General features: G+C 42.0%; 1 protein-coding gene across 4 annotated transcripts in view; it reads left to right on the forward strand.

Annotated features, from left to right (window-relative positions):
• The window catches only part of MGMT (O-6-methylguanine-DNA methyltransferase), a 169,687-nt gene that overhangs the window by 144,865 nt on the left and 1,933 nt on the right, over window positions 1-22,889 (forward strand). For all 4 annotated transcript variants that reach the window (XM_081912865.1, XM_081912864.1, XM_081912866.1 and 1 more), the window contains one exon: window positions 8,293-8,432. In XM_081912865.1, the coding sequence (XP_081768991.1) occupies window positions 8,293-8,432 (140 nt within the window). The remainder of the gene's footprint in view (window positions 1-8,292; window positions 8,433-22,889) is intronic.

Here is a 22,889-nt window from a genome sequence, read left to right on the forward strand (position 1 = left end):
CTGGTGAGTTCCTCATTTCTCATCACCTCAGTAAGACAAAGTATTCATTTCTAAGGGCTAACACTACAATATGTCCAAGCAATATGAGGTAGGAGATTGTGTTCCAGTGCACTGAGAACTAGACTGAGATTGTCAGAGCATTTATATTCATGAGAGTGAAATAATGCTTAGCCTGACTAGGCTTCTACATTCCTTAAATGAAAAAGATGCGGCATTAACTCTTTGTAACACCTGCTGGCTGAGATTTCCTTAATGTGTGAAATTTAGAAAACGATGAGTTTTGAGTTAGGTTGTTAGCGAAAATATTGTTTTTCTTCACATCCTCCTGCAAGAGTGAAGACAACAAGATCAAAATCCAATCAGCAAGAATGACAATAGTGTTGTATTTTACACAATTCTTTCGTTAGCATTATTATTAAATATATGTGAGCTAAGTAGGGGGGTATTGGGCACTCTTGGTCTCATGCATGCATGAACATTGAAATGCACACTGGCTCTATCATAAGAAACAAATACTAGAACAGTTTCCTAATTCTTTATACTGTTTTGATAGGAAAATGGCAGCAGAGATTACGGTACCCACCGTTATTAAACAAAGCCAACAGTGTTGGGCTTCAAGAAAGAAAGCAATCCACAGTTGGGCAATACTTTTATTGGGAGAAACCAAAATGTCACAACATAATGAGTAAGCTTTTACATTCTCCAGAAGTTTTCATCAGAGTAGATAGTACAGAAAGCCAGGGAAGGGAACAAAAAGCAAGCTCTATTACACAAAGTACAACAATTAGCTTAGATGTCGTAGTCTTGGAGTTTACATTTATATTTTTATAATTGATATTGCAGACTGATCAGATTTGTCTCTTCTAGGTTTTATCAGATTGTGGGATAATGTCCAGCTGTAAGTCCTATCTGACTCATGTCTTTATGTGAGATACATGGGTTCCTGGTTGGAACCCATAGAGCAGAAATAAAGCGAAAGTTGGCAATCACTATATTAGCAACAATAGAAATTAATTTGGGGTGGTTTACTAGGTAAAAGAGTCTGTTGATGTCAAATCCAACCTAATGGTTGAACTGAATGTAACCACAAAATAGAAGTCCATCTTGCAAGGCGGTAGAAAACCATATTCCTCTGATTATAGCAGGAATGGGGTTCCTCCGGTTCACAGGTCAATCTTTGCACACCTAGGGCTCCATGTTGGCATATGGGCCATTTCCCCCCAAATTATGTCTACCCACTCATCAACTAATATCGCTTGTATTGTCATCTGATGGGTTGAAAGATGAAGTCCTGCTGTGTTGACAGAGAGTGGGCACGCAGCTAAATAAGTAGAATGTAATCCCTGTTTAGCAGCTGGTGAAGGAAGGGTTAAATTCTGCTTAGTTCAGTGGAATTCCAATGCAAGTTCCTTCTTGATTAAGGTAGGGATTTGCAAGGACCCCCCTGTTGAAAGGGAGGTGCTTTTAGTGTGGTGTCAGGTGATGGATAAGTGATTGGTCCCTTCCACTTGTCCAACTGGGCCTGCATGGCCAATCTCAATAAGGATCTAGCTCATGAAGCCAAAGAAAAAAAGCAAGTTTCTCAGTCTGGATTATAGTTTCCATTCATGAAAACTATAAAATCTTGGTGTGACGTCTAACCTAACAAAAAGATCTGGAGAACTCTTGAAGACCATTCTGTGGCATTTTGCTTGATCCTAATAAAAGTATTACCCAGTTGTGGATACTGAAGGGAAATTTCTGCCCCATGATAAGAGGGCAAAATTTGAACACCACCAGAAACTCAAATATCCTCTCTTCGAAAAACAGTCCACTTGCATGTTTGCTGGGTCTCTGGGCATTTGTTGTATCATTCATTTTCGGTGATACATCGTTGATCAAAGCAGCAGACCAAAGTTCAGTATGAACTCAGATTTCCTCACCATACATATCTTTTGAGAGGCAAAATATCTATTGTGTCCTTTTAAATAAGGAATGGACTTTTGCCTCTCCGCAGCATCCCCTGTCAGGTAGATTTATCTACAATGTTGGAAGCAGCAGGAACGCAGTCAGAGCTGTAGCGAAGGCAGCAACTAAACTTGCCAAAGGGAAACAGAATGAAAGAAAATAATGCAAGATGAAAGGGGGTTAAAGAAGCCTTGATATCGTCCACAGCTCTCTCCATATACGGTAGGAAAACCAGGCTTCAACTAATGAAGTTGACGCTTAAGAAATTGTCATTTTTTTAAAAGAATGTGTTTCCACCTGACCCACAAATTTATATTAGAGGGCATATCTGGAATTTAAACATTTTCATAATCCTGTTGCTCCTCTGTAATTTGTTTGCCTATCCAAAAGCATCAGTTTGCAGCAGTGTCCATACATTTGCAAAAATGACCTGGAAGAAGCGGCTCTCATATGAGAAAACTACAGGTGCTTTGTAATCCTTAACATTGCTCCAAATACTGTATTTTTCTGTCTATAAGATGCCCCCATATATAAGACGCCCCCTATTTTGGGGGAGAGGGATGCGGGTGGTGCTCTGAGTTAAACAACAGAGCCTAGGACTTGCCAATCAGAAGGTTGGTGGTTTGAATCCCCGCGATGGGGTGAGCTCCAGTTGCTCGGTCCTTGCTCCTGCCAACCTAGCAGTTTGAAAGTACATCAAAGTGCAAGTAGATAAATAGGCACCGCTCCGACGGGAAGGTAAACGGCGTTTCCGTGCGCTGCTCTGGGTTGCCAGAAGCGGCTTAGTCATGCTGGCCACATGACCTGGAAGCTGTACGCCGGCTCCCTTGGCCAATAAAGCAAGATGAGATGAGCGAGATGAGGCAAACCCCAGAGTCGGTCACGACTGGACCTAACGGTCAGGGGTCCCTTTACCCTTACCTTTTATTTTGGGGGACTCATATTTAAGAAAATGGGGGGTGGCCCCGTGTATAAGACGCCCCCTGATTTTTGACATTATTTGGGGGGGCTAGTCTTATACACAGAAAAATACGGTAATTGGGAAAGCAAGTGCCCCTGGATATAACAACAATTATTGGAGAAGGGTGCTGCCTATGTACAACTACACTGAATCTAAATAATGATCTCAGGGCCAGTTGCAAGAAATAGCAAGCAGGGAGTAGGAAGGAATGAGATAGGTTTTAGGTTATGTTATGCCTTTAATAGGTTATGTTATATTCTGGATTATGTTATGTTTTATAGATTATGTCTGAATAGGATGAGAGTGTTGGAGATACGTGCAAATGTGTATGTGAACCCGGTCTTTGGGTGTTTGATTTTCGTTGTTGTGTATACTGTGTATATACGGACAATGACAATAAATTTATCTTAAATCTTAAATCTTAAATCTCTGTGTCAGAAGAATCTTACTTTGTCGTAAAGTAATACTAATACTTTGTCGTAAAGTAAAAGCTAGTTAGGAGCATTTTGAAGACCTTCTGGTGCATATCTTCAATGCATTACCAATGGATTTGTTTATGTTAACAGCAGTCATCGAAACATGCGTTCATTGAACACTCATCTAACCTACTGCTCAGCAGGTAGAACCCTTTCTGCCCTTGGGGGTGAACTGCTTTTCTGCATCCCAGTTTTATAAAGCTGTCCTACCCAGACCTTGCAGGGAAAATAAAATCTAGACTTAACCATAAATTTCCCATCCTGGCGGGTCGGGTTTGGGGTGGGGCAGTCTTGCAACGCATGGCAGATACGGGGGGAAAGATGTAACAAGTGGAGCTTGCATTGCTCATAGGTTTGTATGAGTTCAGTGGAATGTCCTTACTTTCCTCATTACCTTAGACTATAAACAGAGAATGTGGATATCAGTGCATATTTTTCCTATATATTTAGCCATGGCCAATATTTGCATCCATATTGAACATTTGGGAAGGTCAGCCACCTCATTTTGAGTAGATTATATTTTCAGGCACTAGCAGGGAATTTAGTAATAAAATATTTGGCACAGTCACAGAGCTGCTTGCCTTAAACTAATTATTGTGTTTGCTGCCTACAGGATGAAATTAAAATTTCAGATACATTTATACACACACACACACACACAGAGAGAGAGAGAGAGAGAGAGAGAGAGAGAGAGAGAGAGAGAGAATCACTTTATAAACATGCACAAGCATCATTTAGAAATGTATCTGAAATGTTAATTTCATCCTGTAGGCAGCAAACACAATACAGTGGTACCTTGGGTTAAGTACTTAATTCGTTCTGGAGGTCCGTTCTTAACCTGAAGCACCACTTTAGCTAATGGGGTCTCCTGCTGCCGCCGCACCGCCGGAGCACGATTTCTGTTCTCATCCTGAAACAAAGTTATTAACCTGAAGCACTATTTATGGGTTAGTGGAGTCTGTAACCTGAAGCGTATGTAACCTGAAGCATATGTAACCCGAGGTACCACTGTAGTTAGTTTAAGGGAAGCAGCTCTGAGACCGTCTCTCTCTCTCTCTCTCTCTCTCTCTCTCTCTCTCACACACACACACACACACACACACACTGAATTCTCTGTTCGCGCCTGAAAATGTGCAAGTGGTGTGTGAATGGGGCATGTTATGAGCATATGAGTGTGGGGTGGTGCCTCCCACTACCTTGTTAGGTATGCATTTTTGAGTCTGCTCTGGATCAATATGAGCAGTACCAAATAACATACCTCCCCAGCCCTGTCCACTTTTTTGTTGGCCACTCCACCACTGGCATGCAGCCTCTTGAGGTGAGGGTTGGGCCCAAGTGAATGCAGACTGCGGGCTTAAAAAAAGGCTTCCCAAACCTTGCTTTACATTTACTTACACTGAATATCCACTGGTCATTTTGTAGTCTCTCTGTAGAGATCCAACTGGAATTTTACTAACCTAAATAGTTTGGTATCATCCATAAAATTGTCTGTCTCACTGCTCACCCCTGATTCCAGATTAACTAGTCACAGTACAAAAGTTTGTGGGGGGCGCTTGCTTACTTCGTTGCAAGAACTGTTCCTTTGCTCTTGCCCTGTGCTTGCCAGTGTGAGAGCCAGTGTGGTGTAGTGGTTAAGAGCGGTAGTCTCGTAATCTGGGGAACCGGGTTCGTGTCTCCGCTCCTCCACATGCAGCTGCTGGGTGACCTTGGGCCAGTCACACTTCTCTGAAGTCTCTCAGCCCCACTCACCTCACAGAGTGTTTGTTGTGGGGAGGAAGGGAAAGGAGAATGTGAGCCGCTTTGAGACTCCTTCGGGTAGTGATAAAGCGGGATATCAAATCCAAACTCTTCTTCTTCTGCTGCTGTCTTTTAATGTTGCACTCCTAAGAGTTTCATGCAAGCTGCTTTTATAACATCAGCCTGCTTTTGATTCCAGTTGGCTTCTGCTGTGGTGGTGCACTGCTTTTGTGCCGCGCAGAATATATCTTCAGGACCTGCCCCGAGGAGTCATTAACCTGACAGGGAGACTGCCGGGGGGGGGGGCAGAGGGGGGGCAATTGCTGAGCTGAGCCTGCTGTGGGTGGCTGCAAGACTACATTTCCCAGTATGCATCACATGAAAGGATGGGAAGCTTAAGTCAAGAGCAAACTGCTAAGAGCCCCCTGTTTCCGAAATTAAATTATCAAAATTCACCTTGTAAAATCAAAAGGCAGGCAGAGCAGTGCATGGGGGCACAGCCCAACCCACAGAAGAATAATGAAATGGAATGGGGGAAATCCACTCTTCCCTTGTTCCAATTGGATTTCAAAATAGGCCTTTCTAAAGAAATGACAGTAAACAAAATCTGTTTGCCTAAGGAAACTCTCCTAGCAATCAGCTAGTAACACAACTCCATGTGCTAATGAACCCAAAGCTGTTAATATGGTTTCTTCAGTTAAATTGATTCATGAATTTTGAAGAGAACATTATCTAATGAATTTTCTTTGAATAGAAAGCAATTAAAAGGACAAATCAGTCTGATTAACCCCAAAGTCACCCTAGTGCCACAAATGGTGTACAGTTTGAAATTATATCATAAAAAACTAGAGCAGATTTGCTATCTCTTCGCCCTCTACTAATCCATGTAAATTAATGAACAACAAAGTTAATTTCTTTGATGACCCTTTTCTAGTATCACCTGGATTATGCTGATGTTTAATTTGCTTAATGTTATAATAAAAGCTAAACAGATTTTTTTTCAATGAAGTGATTATCATTCTGTTCAGTTAAGAAGTGATTTTTTAAAAATATTATTTAAAACAAACATAAAAGTAGGTGGGTTTCAGAACAAAGAGAGAATACTTTTCCCATACTGCATAATAATAATAATAATAATAATAATAATAATAATAATAATAATAATAATAATAATTTATACCACGCCCATCTGGCTGGGCCTCCCCAGCCACTCTGGGCGGCTTCCATAGAAACCAAAAATACAGTAATTGTGTGAGTGACTTTTTTGTTATATTGACAGAATAGAAATGTAATTTACCCTCCTGAAAACCTTAAGTTTGTTAGCCTCAAAAGCACTGCTTGCCATTTCAGCTTGAGCTTCCTCACTGCCATTGTCTTTCAAGTAGAAGTTTTTTTTTGGGGGGGGCATGATCCATGGTAAGCTGAACTCACTAGTTTGCGTGTTCGATGATTCAGTCTGCCTTCTTAGCTCTCTGCTTGGATGCAAGGTGGAGGAAGAAACATGGGGAAATGTAGCTCAGAGCAGAGGTGAAATTTTCCCATTTTCTCGCCATAGTGAGGTGAATGAGGATGTTATGTTTCTACCTAGGCATAGTGCATCAAACTCTTCTTTTTTGTGAGAAGGAAAAGTGGTGGACTAATGCTCTCTTTTCCAAAGACACTCTCTGGGCCCATGTGAACACAGTCAGTAACGTGAATTTTTCCAACACACCAGCTTGGCAGAACCCTTTTGGTTTTAGGCCTCCAAACATTTCAGCAGCTGATTGGGATGACTCTACAAGAAAAGCAGCTCCTAAGGTATTCTTGTACAGTTCAAAAACCAAGGCACCTCTTCAGATTGGCTGCAGGAGCTTCCTGCACTCAATTGGAAGCCACACAAGACGTTCTGCTTCTGCAAAAAAGTTCACAAACCGGAGCACTCACTTCCGGGTTTGTGGTGTTCGGGAGCCGATTTGTTCGGGAGCCAAGCCGTTCGACCTACCAAGGTACCACTGTAATGTTTAAAGTAGGTCTATGTGCGTTAGACTTGGGCAGCGCAGGTGCATCAGAGTTTCAGACTGGAGAAAACTCAGCAAAGCGCCATCTGCTGCAACGGTGCTTGTAGTTGGATCATGCCTGGTCAGCTACAGGCAATTTTTAATCACCATAGATCATGGGTAGGCAAACTAAGGCCTGGAGTCCGGATCCTGCCCAATCACCTTCTAAATCCGGCCCGCAGACGGTCCTGGAATCAGCATGTTTTTACATGAGTTGAATGTGTGCTTTTATTTAAAATGCATCTCTGGGTTATTTGTGGGGCGTAGGAATTCGTTAATATATTTTTTTCCAAAATATATTCCGGCCCCCCATGAGGTCTGAGGGACAGTGGACCGGCCCCCTGCTGAAAAAGTTTGCTAACCCCTGCCATAGATGAATGTCTCATTATGAGCCAGGAGCTACGTTAGCAGGTTGCCATGTTCCTTTGCTTCCCTCCATGCCTTATTAAGAACAATATGAAAATCAAGTGTAACTAGACAGAAAATTAATAAGTCTTTCATTTCTAACGGGAGTTTTTTTCTTCTTCCCCCATTTAAATGTGCAGCAAATTTTCAGAGACACAGGCAGTTTCTGATATCTAGAATGCTAAATGGTAGCTAGAGGGTCTTTGCTGGGGGTAAAATAAAAAATAAAAACAGTCAGCTAGGGTAATACAGTCTGCTGGCTGTAGGGCTTCCTTTATAGTGTGACCCAGCTGAAGTTTGAAATTAGGAAATACAAGCTTTATAAAATAAGTACTGCCAGTTATTCCCTTCCTCCCCTTCTTTTTTTTTTAATTTGACTGTATGCTAATTTATACTCTGCCAATTTAATGGGAAAGCACATTGTATGTGTTAACAGGATAATTGTACTGGAAGCAAATTAAAAATATAGGAAAATCAAAGCACTGAATGCCTTTTTAATAGTGATCAATTACTTGGAGCACAGTCTCTAATAATCATGAATTTAAATATAGAACACAATAATAGAACTGATTGGTGTGCTAATTCGAAAGAGAAAATGTTGCTCTTCATACCCTAGTTTAAATGTCAGTCTTCCTTGCTATTTTTATCATGGGTAGATTAAAAAAAAAAGCCTTGCTTCTGAACATTGTGTTGCTTCTTCCTTTATTTTTCTTTTATTTTTCCTTTTCAGCTTCATTCACCAGAGAAGTGTTGTGGACCCTGTTGAGAGATGTGAAATTTGGAGAGGCAGTTTCTTACAAGCAATTAGCGGACCTGGCAGGCAACAGCAAGGCAGCCAGAGCTGTGGGAGGAGCAATGAGAAGCAATCCTGTAAGTTCATGTCAACTTTTAAAATAAAGTTGATGGAAGATGGTGGTTTTAGATAGAAAGCTTTGCGGGCTAAATGTCATTAGATTAAATATATCTGCTGTGAAAACTACTCTACCCATGAGTAATAAGGTCAGTAAGTGTTTTTAATCAGCATTAATGCATAAACCAGTTTAATATGATTTATTTCCTCCATCATTTATTTGAAATAGGAGTGCTGCATTTATTTTAATGCATCCACCTGTACAAATTTAGTTCATTTTCCTTTCTTTTTCTTCAATGAAATAAAAGGCTTGTGCTTTTTGGATAGGTACTAGTCCCACTCAGAGATGAGATCGTCTTTTAGATTCTTAATAGCATTAGGGTGGTGCGGAGGTAACACATTTTGTTTCATTACCTGCAAACAGTTCTGGTTACATGAGCTCATATGGTATGAAAGGGCAAAATGCCCTCTGCACTCATATAGGAACAAGTTTGACTTGGATCCCCAATGTGTCAGGTTCTGGATTTTGGGAGGCAGGCACGTTCCAGCCTCCTTCGCACAGCGAGTCACATTGTCTCCGTATTCCTGTGGCATAGCTCCATTAAAGACTCTCACCAATTTAGGCAATGTAGAACACAGCCTTTTAGTTGTAGCAAGCTAGGGATATAATTATACATTAGTTTAGTCATTTTTGCCCCATTAGTGACGTGTGTCTGACAATTGCCTCAGATATTTTTTAATTTCATATTATTACCTTGGCATGAGAATTGGCTGACATTTGTTATTGTGACCTATGTTGTAAGTGTGAAGCTATCTAGGTGCTGGCACAAAGTTTTAGAATGACCTTACTGATTTGCTTTCATTATCAAAGGACAGGGAAGGGGGGTGGGAAGGATTCTGGCCTTGTAATGCTTTGCTTTGGCTTGTATTTGAAAGTGTCTCCCCTTTATGGGGGGGGAAAGCCCCTAAATAGTAGCAGCATCCCCATCATATATTTTCTCTGCAGCATTTAATTGCATTTTGATGCAACAACTGATCCAAAGCCCTGCAGCCTTTTGAACTTCGTGTACTAGCACCAGAGCTAATGGTTCAGCAGTATCAATCAATCATTCATCACTGTGTTGCCCAAAGAAAGGCAGAAGCAGCCAGGGCTAAATCTGAACCAGAATTTTCCATGCCAGAGCTCAGTCCTAGAACCTGAAAAGTAATACTTTTTAAATGCCTTTGAGTCATGATACCCCACATTCAAACACTGAAGTCTGGGGTGCATGGGTACTGGTCATGTGAGGCAACTTGGCAGAGCTGAGTCCTGGAACAGCTAGTAGCAACTCATTCTGAGTGAGAATGGGAAGGTTTGTGTGGTATCTTGTTCCTGCCATTTACCTTCAAGACTCATTTGCACTCAATATGACTGCTAGTATCATGAGTCTCTTCCACCAGCTTGGGCGTAGATTGAAAGAAGCTGAAGCTACATATAGAGAGAGTATGAAGCTAATTCAGACATCTCCACCTTAGCATACAGCACTTGCTGTAGTCCATAAAATTTCCTTCATGCGCACCATGAAGCTTCTCAATTATGAGGTAGGCTTTGAGGACCTGTGCTTTGTGTTGACCAGCAGGACAGATTGGAGCTGTTGGTGTTGTACTATCCACTTTGTTGCCTGAGGTGGGCCTAGCTGGCTGAGGTGGGCTGAAGTGTGGTGTTGGAGAACCCCAGGGTGCTAGTTCTGGGAGACTTCAATATCCACGCCAAGCCTACCTTGACTATACCAGCTCAGGATTTCATGGCTACCATGGGGTTGTCACAAGTTTTCATCATAGGGTAGGACACAGTCTTGATGCAGGGTGTGAGTGGAGTTGACTGAATAGGAGAGGGGTGAATTTTCTCCATTATCATAGACAGGCCATTGTCTGGTGAAATATTGGTTTTACAGCTCCAATCCCCATCTACAAGGGCATGGGGCCCATTAGGCCGACTCACCCCTGGAAAGGTATGGAATCCCAGGGATTCCTGAATGCTACGGAGGATTTTCCACAAACCAAAGCTGGTGATCCTGTCAGTGCCTTGGTGTTGCTATGAAATAGTGAGGAGTGTCAGGCTGTTGACCTGATTGCTCCTGGGGACCCCTCTGACACTGTGGAGCCTGGTAGGCTTCCTTGTTTTCCAGGGAAAAGGCTAGAGGACAAGTGGTGTAAGAGTCAAAGTGCAAAGTTGATCAGAGCACAGAGCCGTGCCTCCTACATGGTGGTGAAGGTGGCAGATAAGGCTTACTTTTCTGCTAACATTACATCCTTGAGTAGCGGGCCAGCTAGCTGAGAGGGGCTGGCTAGGTAGGTCCAGGGAGTGGTTAACTCATCTTGGTGTGTGGGCGAGTGAGGTGCCCGATTCCTTGAAGGGGGATGGTAGGGTGGCCAACTTGTCAAGAAGCTCTTCCTGTACCCTGAAGAACTTGACAACTACTCCCTGGTCATTAATATCCCTTTTATGGGTAAGGTACTTGAGAGGATGGTGGCAGTCCAGTTGCAGATACTTTTGGAGGAAACTGATTATCTCAACCCATTTCATTCTGGGTTTGGGCCCAGTTTGGGGATGGAATTGGCCTTGTTTGCCCTGGTAGGTGAGGTTATTCAGGAGCAGAACAGTGCGAGAATATTGTAGGATAATGACCCAAAGACAAGCATTTTCTGCTGTTGCTCCTGATTTGTGGCATGAGGAACCAGCAGTTGCTTCAGATGTTTTGCAAATACTTCTCTTTTTGTCCATGTATTTCCTGATCTAGAACATCAGACTCTTTTTCCCCCTGATCTAGAACATCAGACTCTTTTGTTATGTCTATGAATCTTTGTTTTATGTTCTTTTACTCTGTTGTCTCATTGGTTTTAGGTTGTATTTTGTTTCACTAGATATTGTTTCTGTATTGTACATAGTGTATTCCACTTAGAGATATTTTTTTTAAATGCTAAGCATTTTATACATGCTCTTAAATAAATAAATATCAAATTTAACTGTAAAAGTTTTGCTAATACTTCACTTACATTAAAACAAAATATATAAAATTATTTCCCTCAGTCTAGATTTCAGTGCATACATGAAAATCTTCTTTAATCAAGAAGACAGCTCTATGAATGGATGCCTTTGCATGCCTAGAGCTGTCCTCTGAATTGACATGAATGTGGACGATATAGGCACTCTATAGGCATTGGATCCTATGGACCCACAAGAGATTGCTTAATTAGTATAGTGCTTTTTGCAGAAAGACTACATATTATTGGGCTATTGCAAAGCATTTCATTGCATTCACAAAACACAATGCAACCAGTATATATAAAATCAGTGCTTTTTCTGGGGGGACATGGGGGGGGACGCATACCCCTAAACATTTTGTGAATTTTGGTTTGGCCTCATTGAAGGGCAGTATTTCAGTATGAGTAGGAAAATGAGAGTACCCCTAAACATTTTTTTAAGAAAAAAAAGCACTGAATAAAATGACCATATTTACAATTTGTACAGACATCAGTCCAAATTGTCTTTGCTAATATAGGAAAACATGATCTTGTGAGGATCTGGAATTGGAGTGTTACTAGAAATCAGACTTTTTAAAAAGGCTATGAGAGTCGATATTTCTAATATCCCTGATTTGTTTCCCTAAGAAAAAGTGTTATTTCACACTGCAGATCTTGCCCACTTAATTTCTGGAGTGTGCATTCTACAGGTCTCCTTTTGTAGTTAGGTTGATCACATAATTCATACACTGACCTTCAACTTTATGAGAAGGTGGAAAAGGTGACGGCAGCAGCTGAGAGATGCAACATCTTTGCTTTAAATTATGCCAAGGACTTGGTGGAGATGGCTCACCTTTTTGTGAAGAAAACTTCAAATAGTTTACTGCAGTTTAGATTGATTGTGATGGCTGCAGTCCTTAAAAGGAACCCATAAAGTTCAATTAAAAATCTCATTAGAATAGGATGGGAAGATCAAAAAGAAATCATACAGACCCCTGGGAATTGGAGAATGTTGGGCTGATTAGTCCAAGACTATCATAAATGATTCTTCTATGACTTAAATATCGTATGTTCAGTAGAACTGCTGGTACAAGCTGCAGTAACTGCCTAGGATTTTTGTTGTTGCCAATTTTATATGCTTATGTTATCATTCAAGCTAAAACCTGACACTAACCTGAATAACCTGTGTTATTCAGTCAAAATGTTTAAAACATTCAAGACTGAATGGAGTAATTGTGCATTTAAGAGAAGATTGTGAAGCATTGATTTGGAATGTGGTACGCACATAAACCTAGTTGTGCATTAATTCCTTAGGTGGCTAGCAATAAAACTGGAACACATGCTGGTTCATATTACAGTATTTGTTTCTATCACAGAACAGGGGGGAGAAAAAGCAATAGGACATGAACAAACCGAAAGATTATTTTTTGCTAAGTGTGATTTCTGTTGTGTGTTATAACTTGATATTTCAGCTGTTTCCATTATGGCCTCCCTGATCTATTTTTGACAGTTTGGCAGCTTTCTGTAACTATTCAGTCTATCAACCAGTATAATAGGATGGTCAGTTTTCCGCTGTATCAAATTGAAAACCCCTAACAAGCAGAGCATCACAGTTGTGCAACATTCTATTCCATCCTCAGACTGAAATTGCTAAATGCAGTTCAAAAGCAATCAATACATTGTGCAGGGAGTTTTTCCCCCTCACCTTTTTCTAAACAAACACATTATTGAGGAGTTAGTTTATTCACAGATTGCCACGAGCGTTAATGACCACCCTGAGTCTTGTTCTGCCAGTCACCTAGCTGGCTGTTGATAAAGATTTAGCATCATGTTCTAAGTGTCAAGCCTGTCAGTAGTGCTGAACCATTTGACCAGAAGAAAAAACGCAGAGGGAGCTATTGATTACAGCTTCTCAGTGTCACTTGTTCACCAGGATTTAGGTATTGATGAGGCTGCGAGTGAAAACAAGCTCTTTCCCTTGTGGGCCTCTACCCAGAAGAACAAAAGCAAAGTTGGAGAAAATATTCAGCTGGTACCAGAATCAGAGGGATTCCATTATTGATTGAAAGGCCCCTTCATGTTATTTTTTGTTGGAGACAAATCTATGGGTTTGGAAGTTTTATAGCATTTGAGAAAGAGGCACTGTAAGTGATGGATTCATGTATTGGATGAATTAGATTTCCCAGCATGAAAATTTCAATGGGGCTGTAGTAATATGAGCTGCTGAGTTATTGATAAAAATTGCATTAAATGCAACTGAAGCTGTAAAGCAAAAGCCTTTGGCAGTATTTTCCCCTCCAAAATATCCTCAGGGCTCTAAAAAAAATTTTGTGCATTTAATTATTTTTAGTTGGCTAAATGTTGTCACCACAATTAATCCAAAAGGAGGCATTGATCAATCTTGTTAAATGGCACAGGTGATATACCGGTAGTACCTGTAGTGCATTTTTTCACTACTGCTGAGAATCATGCATTCATAGCATAGGTGCCTAAATATTAAAGATGCACTGACTGCTTTTATAACTAATATGATGTTTGTTTTTCAGTGAGAACCAGAAAGTATTTTCCACCCTTAGCATTGTATCTAGCGGTATTGCTCAACTCAGAGTAAAGTTGCATCAGCGGACTGATGCGGGGAGCCATTTTCTTTTTATAGATAGATAGATAGATGATAGATAGATAGATAGATAGATAGATAGATAGTCATACTTTAAACCATGGAATATTATTTTATTTTTAAAATGGAATAAAGTTGCTTCCCTCCCTGTTCAAGGAGGGAACAATTTCCAGCAATTTTCCCTCCTGCCTGCAGTCCCTCATACTTAACCTACATCTGCTCCACATGTGTGTTTTGGGGATGCCTTCTGGAGCAGATTTAGTGGGGAGTGCTACAAGGGAATGGAGGATCACAGAAAATTGCTTCCCTCTCCATTCCACTGCTGGAAGCCTTACCATCAGCTCAGTGGCACTGTAAATCTATGACTCCTACACTGTAGGAGAATGAGAATGGAAAGAGCATTATCACTGGAAGTTCCTAATTTCCCACCATACATACTATCAAAGTATTTGAGTTGCATTACTTGCTAGACAGCAGGTGGGAGAGTTGACACATACACTCCAGCTCTATTGATTATTAATAATAATAATAAATTTTATTTATACCCCACCCTCCCTGGCCAGAGCCAAGCTCAGGGCGGCTAACGCTAGTAAAATTACAATAAAAATATAATGGGGGGGGGACCAATTTAAAATACAGGTGTTAAAATACAATTTAAAATGCAGCCTCATTTTAAAAGTGGCCCCTAGATCAAAACCATAAGGGGAGGGAAACAAGGGTCAGACTGAGTTCAAACCTAAGGCCAGGTGGAACAGCTCCGTCTTGCAGGCCTGCGGAAAGATGTCAAGTCCCGCAGGGCCCTAGTCTCTTGTGACAGAACGTTCCACCAAGTCGGGGCCAGTACTGAAACGGCCCTGGCCCTAGTTGAGACCAATCTAACCACCTTGCAGCTTGGGACTTCCAAAGTGTTGTCATTTGTGGACCTTAAGGTCCTCTGCGGGGCATACCAGGAGAGGCAGTCCCGTATGTACGTGGTACAGTAATGGTATAGTACTTGTTTTCTGATTGATGTGTTATTGAATGTGTGCTTAATTCTGTAGTTCGTTTTCCAAAAGTATCCATTTAGCTGATAGAATATCAGCCTTCCTGGCTCAGATAAGGCAGTTCCAGCTTTCCATGCAATCATCTCTTGCTCCAGTATATTTTAACCCAGACCTTTGTGGTTGCAGTTACACTCTCAGTGCATATTTGTTGCAGAATTTACACACCCATAGACCTACAGTATAGTCCCTCTATTGCACAGTAGTAAACATTGCCCTGAAATTCTGAGAACTTACCATTTGTAGTTTTTATTCTGGTACCAAAAAATATCCTCCAAACTGGCTGATTTTTGCTGCTGCTGTGCTTTTTTGTCTTAAGCAACTGCAAATGATTAAATATTTCAAAATCTAGAAATGACATTTGAAATAACCAACATGTGAGGATACAGTGTTAATATTTTTAAAAGTTATTCTTATTTTTACTTCAAGCAATGTGCAAAAACAAAATAGAACACACAAAAATCCAAACCTACCAAAAACCTCTGCAATAGTTTCTGGAAAAGGAAGAAATATAAGGAAGATTTTTTTCCAAATAAAAACGAACCCCCGGGAAGCACACTTCTTCTGACATCACAGCCTTGGTTTGGTTTTTGAGACATATTAACTATCCTGAGATACTTAAGAATAGGTTGTTTCAGTTCTACTACATTTCAGCCTTCGTATGAAAATGATTTACTGTTTTTATAGCCTTTTTGTCAGACGACCCATTCTGTATTTCTGTTTCTTTAATGCATTATGCTTTGATCATATTATTGTTCTGGTTTTAATTGAGATTTTGCACACGGCATAGATACAATTTTATATGAAATTACAGAACAGGATAGAAAATAAATAAATAAATAAATAAATAAGAAAGAAAGCATGCACACACGCACCTTGGGATATAAAATTTCCCCCCAACACATTTGTTTTTGCATTTTTTATGGGTTAAACCCATCTATTCCCCACAATAGTCTGCTTTCCAACAATAGAATGGTGCCAAAATCAGCTAGTTCTCACGCCCTGCCCATTACCCCACCCCTATAAATCCCGCGTCAATAGTTTCCTGAGATTCAGGGTATACAGTGTTAGAAAAATCTTTTTTTTTTTGTTTTGTTTTTATGACCCTGCACACTCAATGTGTAGCAGCCTTGCCACACTTAACACCAATATCCATAAGGGCATATTCAATTCATATACAGATTGTTCAACCCAAGCCAAAATTAAAGCATCATAAAATTTGATGCCAATGTCGCTAGATTCCTGACTGCCACTTCAATATACCCTCCAACATACAAGTGCATTTGTTTTATGTTATATGCGAGAGCAGCTTGCTATAATGAAAGGGGAGCAAGTGTCGAGGGTAAGTCAGTGGCATGAGATTTTGAAGCTGACATAGCCTGTTTAAGATTTTTAGAAATATTTCAAAACAGAGCACCGAAGGAGCTCGTATGGTATCAAGTTTATTAACGAAGATGAAATAGTCACGTATTGTTTGTGAGATCTATTGCAACTAGCTTCTGCTTCACAATTTTCAAGATGTTTTTTGTGTACTTCCAACCAGCAGGTCTCAAATATTCCGTTTTTTAATATTCCGTGCCAGATACCATCTTTAAAACAAGTGGTGCTACCATGTTTGTAAATGCTTAAAAATTTAATATACTCATCTTGTGGAATGCAGATATATTTCAAGATGAGCTCCATCTTCTCTGTAAAAATGCTATAATTTGTGCACATTGGCTGAATGCTGAAAATGACTTGTAACTTGTAAATGATGGTATGCAATTTACAAAACAATATGCCCCAAGGTGAGGGTATGGTTTATATAAATTTGACCTTTACCAAAGTTTTGTAGTAGCAAAAACAAAACAAAAAACCTCAAGAGTCTGACCAAATCAGCCAATTTAAAATTTCACCAAATAAATCATCAGTTTAAAAGCCATTAATAGTGTAAGACATTGGGATGTTTGCAATATATGGAAGGAAAAAGAGTCTCGTGCTTGGGCAGTGCACTTCCTGCCCCTGTACTACAGATCCTAAACATACATTTGCACACACAAAAAAGTCACATGTCAGTGTAGCTATTCAAAATCTTTTTTTAAAAAATGTGTTCAGCTTATGCTGACAATTCAATATGAGGACAAGTTCCTTCCTTAATTGTGGCTCAAAACTTATGCTCTCTCCACACCCCTAACTTTTACAATTTAACATAACTGGTATGCTAATATGCTAGTATGAGAAAAGCAAATTTTCCTGGCACTTGCTGAAATCCTAATACATGTTACTAATTAATTCATTATACCGTATTTTTCGCCCCATAGGACGCACTTTTTCCCCTCCAAAAATGAAGGGGAAATGTGTGTGCGTCCTATGGGGCGAATGCAGGCTTTCGCTGAAGCCTGGAGAGCAAGAGGCATCGGTGCGCACCGACCCCTCTTGCTCTCCAGGCTTCAGGAAGCTGTCCGCAAGCCTTGCGCGCCCGGCAGGAGCTCCCGCCGAGCGCGCAAGGCTTGGGGCGGCAGCCTGTTGCCCGAAGCATAGGGAGCCCTCCGGAGGGCTCCCCGTGCTTCGGGCGAGTGTCTGCAAGCCTTGCGCGCCCGGCAGGAGCTCCCGCCAGGCATGCGAGGCTTGGGGCGGCAGCCTGTTGCCCGAAGCACAGGGAGCCCTCCGGAGGGCTCCCCGTGCTTCGGGCGAGTGTCTGCAAGCCTTGCGCGCCCGGCAGGAGCTCCCGCCAGGCGCGCGAGGCTTGGGGCGGCAGCCTGTTGCCCGAAGCACAGGGAGCCCTCCAGAGGGCTCCCCGTGCTTCGGGCGAGTGTCTGCAAGCCTTGCGCGCCCGGCAGGAGCTCCCGCCAGGCGCGCGAGGCTTGGGGCGGCAGCCTGTTGCCCGAAGCACAGGGAGCCCTCCGGAGGGCTCCCCGTGCTTCGGGCAAGTGTCTGCAAGCCTTGCGCGCCCGGCAGGAGCTCCCGCCAGGCGCGCGAGGCTTGGGGCGGCAGCCTGTTGCCCGAAGCACAGGGAGCCCTCCGGAGGGCTCCCCGTGCTTCGGGCGAGTGTCTGCAAGCCTTGCGCGCCCGGCAGGAGCTCCCGCCAGGCGCGCGAGGCTTGGGGCGGCAGCCTGCCGCCCGAAGCACAGGGAGCCCTCCGGAGGGTGCCCCGTGCTTCGGGCAGGCGTGTGCAAGGGGTGGCAACCGCGGCTGGAGGGGGGAAATAATTTTTTTTTATTCATTCCCCACCCCAAAAAAGAGGTGCGTCCTATGGGCCGGTGCGTCCTATACGACGAAAAATACGGTATGTTGTTTCCGTTTGTCTTATTTTAGTTTGTTTATTTAGTTCATGTGTTCATTGACTGATGAATTGATTTATACATTTTATATCCTGCACAGTAAATTTAATTCCCAGGGCAGCTAACAATGTCATAAGAAACAATGGAAAAACTACTACTACTAATAATAATAGCTACCACAACAAAATGGCACACAGGTATACATTCAGATGGACTGTAGAATCTAAACTGCTCTAAGCTAACACCAGGCATTCTTAAAAGCCTGGGGAAACTAAAATATTTTCACCTGGTGCCTTAATAGTAAAGTGGGCACCAAGCCTGTCTTTGCTCAAGACAGAATTCCAAAGGCCATGAACCACTGTTGACTAGGAATTACGGTAAGTCCCATTGAACTGAAGACTTACTTCAAAGTAAACATGAGCTCTTAAAACATTTTTCTTTTTTAACAACAAACACCTAACTACACATTCTTCGCAACAAACATTGGTTGCTCGTTGCCTAATTACCGTATCTCTGTCCTGCTCTACTTACTAAGCTTCCTGATTGGCTCATCACATTACTTCCTGTTTTTAGCGTCCCCGCTCTCCAAACAAGATAAGATCTTCTCAGATAAACTAAATTTTTTTCCTGGGAATTCTACCATTCCCCACGAATGTTTAAAGCAAGAGGTTAAGCATGCAAAGTAGAACTATCAGAATGTGGCTGGTGAAAAGGAGAAGGAAGAAAGACTAACTAACTATCCCCCACCCAGTTTAAGGAGGAAGCCTCTGTTCTCATCACAGTGAGGCATAAAGTTTCACCTGTCTAAGAGCAGTGCAGAAATAGGCAACTAGGTGCCCTTCCATCAGTCCCAGCCAGCATGGCTGGTAGTCAAGATGAAAGGTGTAGTCCAAAATGTTTAGAGGGTACCATGTTAGCCAGACTAGAGTCCAAAACACAAGCCCTCCACCCCTCAGCACTGAGACCTGCTTCCTCTGACAGTCAATCTTGAGAGTCTCAAGTTAGGATGTTAACTTGTCATTTGGTAATTGCAAGACTGGCTACCTCAGTCCGTGTTGCCTGCTATCCCACTGGGTCTGGGCCCATGTGGAAAGTTCCCCAGCCAGCTAGTGAAAGAGGCTTTCACGGGTTGGAGTGGGCAACAGGTCATCCACATGGCCACCCATTTGTTCTTTTGCACTGGTCAGAAAGCACTCGTGGTCCTTGGTGAAGTCAGCCAACAACAGGTGGTCTAGTTCAGGATTATTCACTAATGTTATCAGTGCCTGGATCACTTGAGTGCATCTTGGTGGAAGATTTCCAGTTCTCTGTGCTGATGATTGGCAAGTATACCTGACCATTCCTTACCACATTTGGATGGTAGCCTTGAAAGTTACCTGGGATGTGGGGGCTTAAAAGGATACTCACATAGCAGATATCAGTTTAGAATGCACCTTTATTGTATGGAGGGTCATTTGGTACTAAATTCCTTTCCAACAGAGGACATCGGTCACATCCATTTCAGTTATCCCATGAGCAGGTATAAGAAGTTCTCTACACGTCTAATTTTATGGATCACAGTTGCCAAATATGTTTTGTAAAATAGATGTAATACTGGTTTTGATTGTACTGTGGCAGAAGAACTCATGGTGATGTCCCCAAATTTGTGAATATAGCTAGTGCAAAAAGCTCGCATATCAACTTTGTACCTCATATTGCTTTGTGTGATCTGTCCATAATGTCTGCCATGCTATTTCTCATTTCTTACCCACCATTTCCCCTCATTTGACTTTCTGAGCTTCTTTTGTAGGGAGGGAGATCGTTTTCACTGTGGAAATCAAGAACAATATTTTCAGGAAGAGCTGGAGTCAGCTGAAAAACATGCTCTGTATGTTCCAAAAGGCAGAATTTGGCAATACAAGAGGAAGCTCATTTAGGGCTGCCTAGTGAGAGTCGTTAACAAATCCACTAATAAGTTATGGGGATTGGAGTCACATTTACTCTGCTACTTGATTTGAAAAGTAGTTATCATGAGAACCAGGCTGTTTTTGTGCTGACTCTGATATAATACACCTGTTAAACCTTCTGATGCTGGGATTGAGAATTTGTACATGTGGTGTACTAAATATGTGCAACAAAACACAGCAGTGGGGTAGCGAACACTGTTCTTGTTCTGCTAATCTAGGCTTTCATATAAGCTTTATTAGGGCAGAATTCTCCAATTTTCATGGAATTGGTTGCCTTTGATTATCGGATCAGCTTTTCGTTATGCTTGTGGGGAGGAGGGAAGAATTTGGCAGCCTTTTCTGGTCCTGGGTTCATTAATTTCCACAAGTGAGAGGCCAGTTTCACAGCACTCACAGCTTTCTCAGTAACTATTCTCTGTCAATACTTCAGGGCCCAGCTATATGCACATGGTTCTTGTCCATGTCTTGAGGGTACCATCCACACCAGCAATTGCATTCCTAATGGAGGTCTCACTCATATGATCAAAGATCCAAATAATTGTCATTTTTACCCATTACCAATGTAACAAGGAAACAGTTGTGCAGCAGTTGTTGGCACCCATCTGCCTCAAGAGACAATAGAGTGTGCCTCCAGGGGAGGGCTGAATTCAAACTACACCATTAGCAGCCCAAAGTGACCTCCCTGTGTGTATGGAGGACCTAGGCTACCCAGACGAGAATACCCCCCCCCCTCACCTCTCGGCCTCGCTGATGTGATCCAAAGGAAAGCAGAGTAGTACATTTGGCACCAGCTTGGCTGCAGGAGTTGCCGGAAGGAGGCGCACAAGGCCTCATCCAATCGCCTTAGGAATTCCCCCCGGATTTGTGTAGGGCTTGCTCCTTAGCCTTTTCTTCTTCTAAATATATCCTGCAAGGCAGTGGAGGTTTAGAATCCGAGCTTTCCTTCTCCAAAATGGGATACCTAACCAGGCTGATGAGTCCCATTTGCCCCTTGTGCACCAGTAATCATGCTAAAAAGGTAGTGTTATGTACTGAAGTTCTCACCCTGGGCCAGCAGGGGGATACTGTAGATAGTTCAGGTCCACATATGCAAATAAGTGATCGAAAGTGACGTTCAGTGATTGGATAGTTACAGAACATGGTTACTGTTGCGTTCTAGTGGAGCTGTATATAAGCAGGCTGGCTGAACCCTTCAGTTCAGTTCAGTTCTGGCCTGTGAATAAACAAGAGCTGTTTGAAGAATCGCTGTGTTGTCTGATATGATCACCCACAACTTAACAGGTAGTGTGTACATTTTGCAGATGTGATCCAAAATGTGCATTAACTTATGGGAACAGATCCCTAGCACGCGCTGTCAAGTAGAAGAAAAGAAGAGTGTTTTTATTTTTTAAAAATCATGACAATTACTTCTTCCTCCTTGGTTGTGTCCACATTCATTGTGTGATTTAGAACTCTGAAGCATGATGTTGTGGTGAACAGGCATAATATTGAATGGGCCAAATTGCAAACTCATGTTACATCTGAAATTACTGCACCTTGGGTTTTAATTTAATTTTCAAAAAATTATGAGCATCAGTAATGCTGTTTGATAAAACAATCTTCCACTAATACAGTGGGTTACATATTCATAAATTTGTAAAGTTTCTCCTTTACCATAGATTTACTATCAGTAGTATGTTAACTGCTGTACAGAAGAAACATGTTTCCTGTACAGTAGGTATGCAATAAATATGTGGCAAGAACATGAATAACAGGCAAGAGTAAAGTGATAATGGTACTTAGAATAAGCTTGATTTTATAAAGATGCTACTTATTACAGTGGTACCTCTGGTTACATACTTAATTCGTTCCGGAGGTCCGTTCTTAACCTGAAACTGTTCTTAACCTGAAGCACCACTTTAGCTAATAGGGCCTCCCGCTGCTGCTGCTGCACCGCCGCCATGCGATTTCTGTTCTCATCCTGAAGCAAAGTTCTTAACCCAAGGTACTATTTCTGGGTTAGTGGAGTCTGTAACCTCAAGTGTATGTAACCTGAAGCGTATGTAACCAGAGGTACCACTGTAGATGAGTCTTTGGATCAGATACTGATTTTCAGAGTAGAATGGGGGAATAACAGAAACTGATGGCAAATGTCAAGGATAAGGAGTTGCATAGAGGTGGAAATGGGAGGAGGGAACAAACAGGCTATTTGTGGGCCGTACAAATTAAGTCTGAGGAAAAACTAGGACAAGAAACCCAGACAGGACTGGTGAACAAACCTTAAATGTGTAAGGACTAAGTTGTGGAGCTGTCAACATAGGTGTTTCCGACAACTTTATTATACAGTTTTGGTGGATGCATTCACCAAAACTGTATAATGAAGTTGCCAGAAACACTTACGTTTCTATGTGGTTGGCCACTGTGAGAACAGGAAGCCAGATGAGCATTTCATCTGTTCCAGCAGGGCTCTTCTTGTGTTCCAAGTAGAAAGACCTGAGAATAGCTTAGGCTTAAGTCTTGAAGGGACACGGGTGGCGCTGTGGGTAAAACCTCAGCGCCTAGGACTTGCCGATCGCATGGTTGGCGGTTCGAATCCCCGCAGCGGGGTGAGCTCCAGTCGTTTGGTCCCAGC

This window comes from Podarcis melisellensis, assembly GCF_964234715.1.
Source record: "Podarcis melisellensis genome assembly, chromosome: 5".
Classification (NCBI taxonomy): domain Eukaryota; kingdom Metazoa; phylum Chordata; class Lepidosauria; order Squamata; family Lacertidae; genus Podarcis; species Podarcis melisellensis.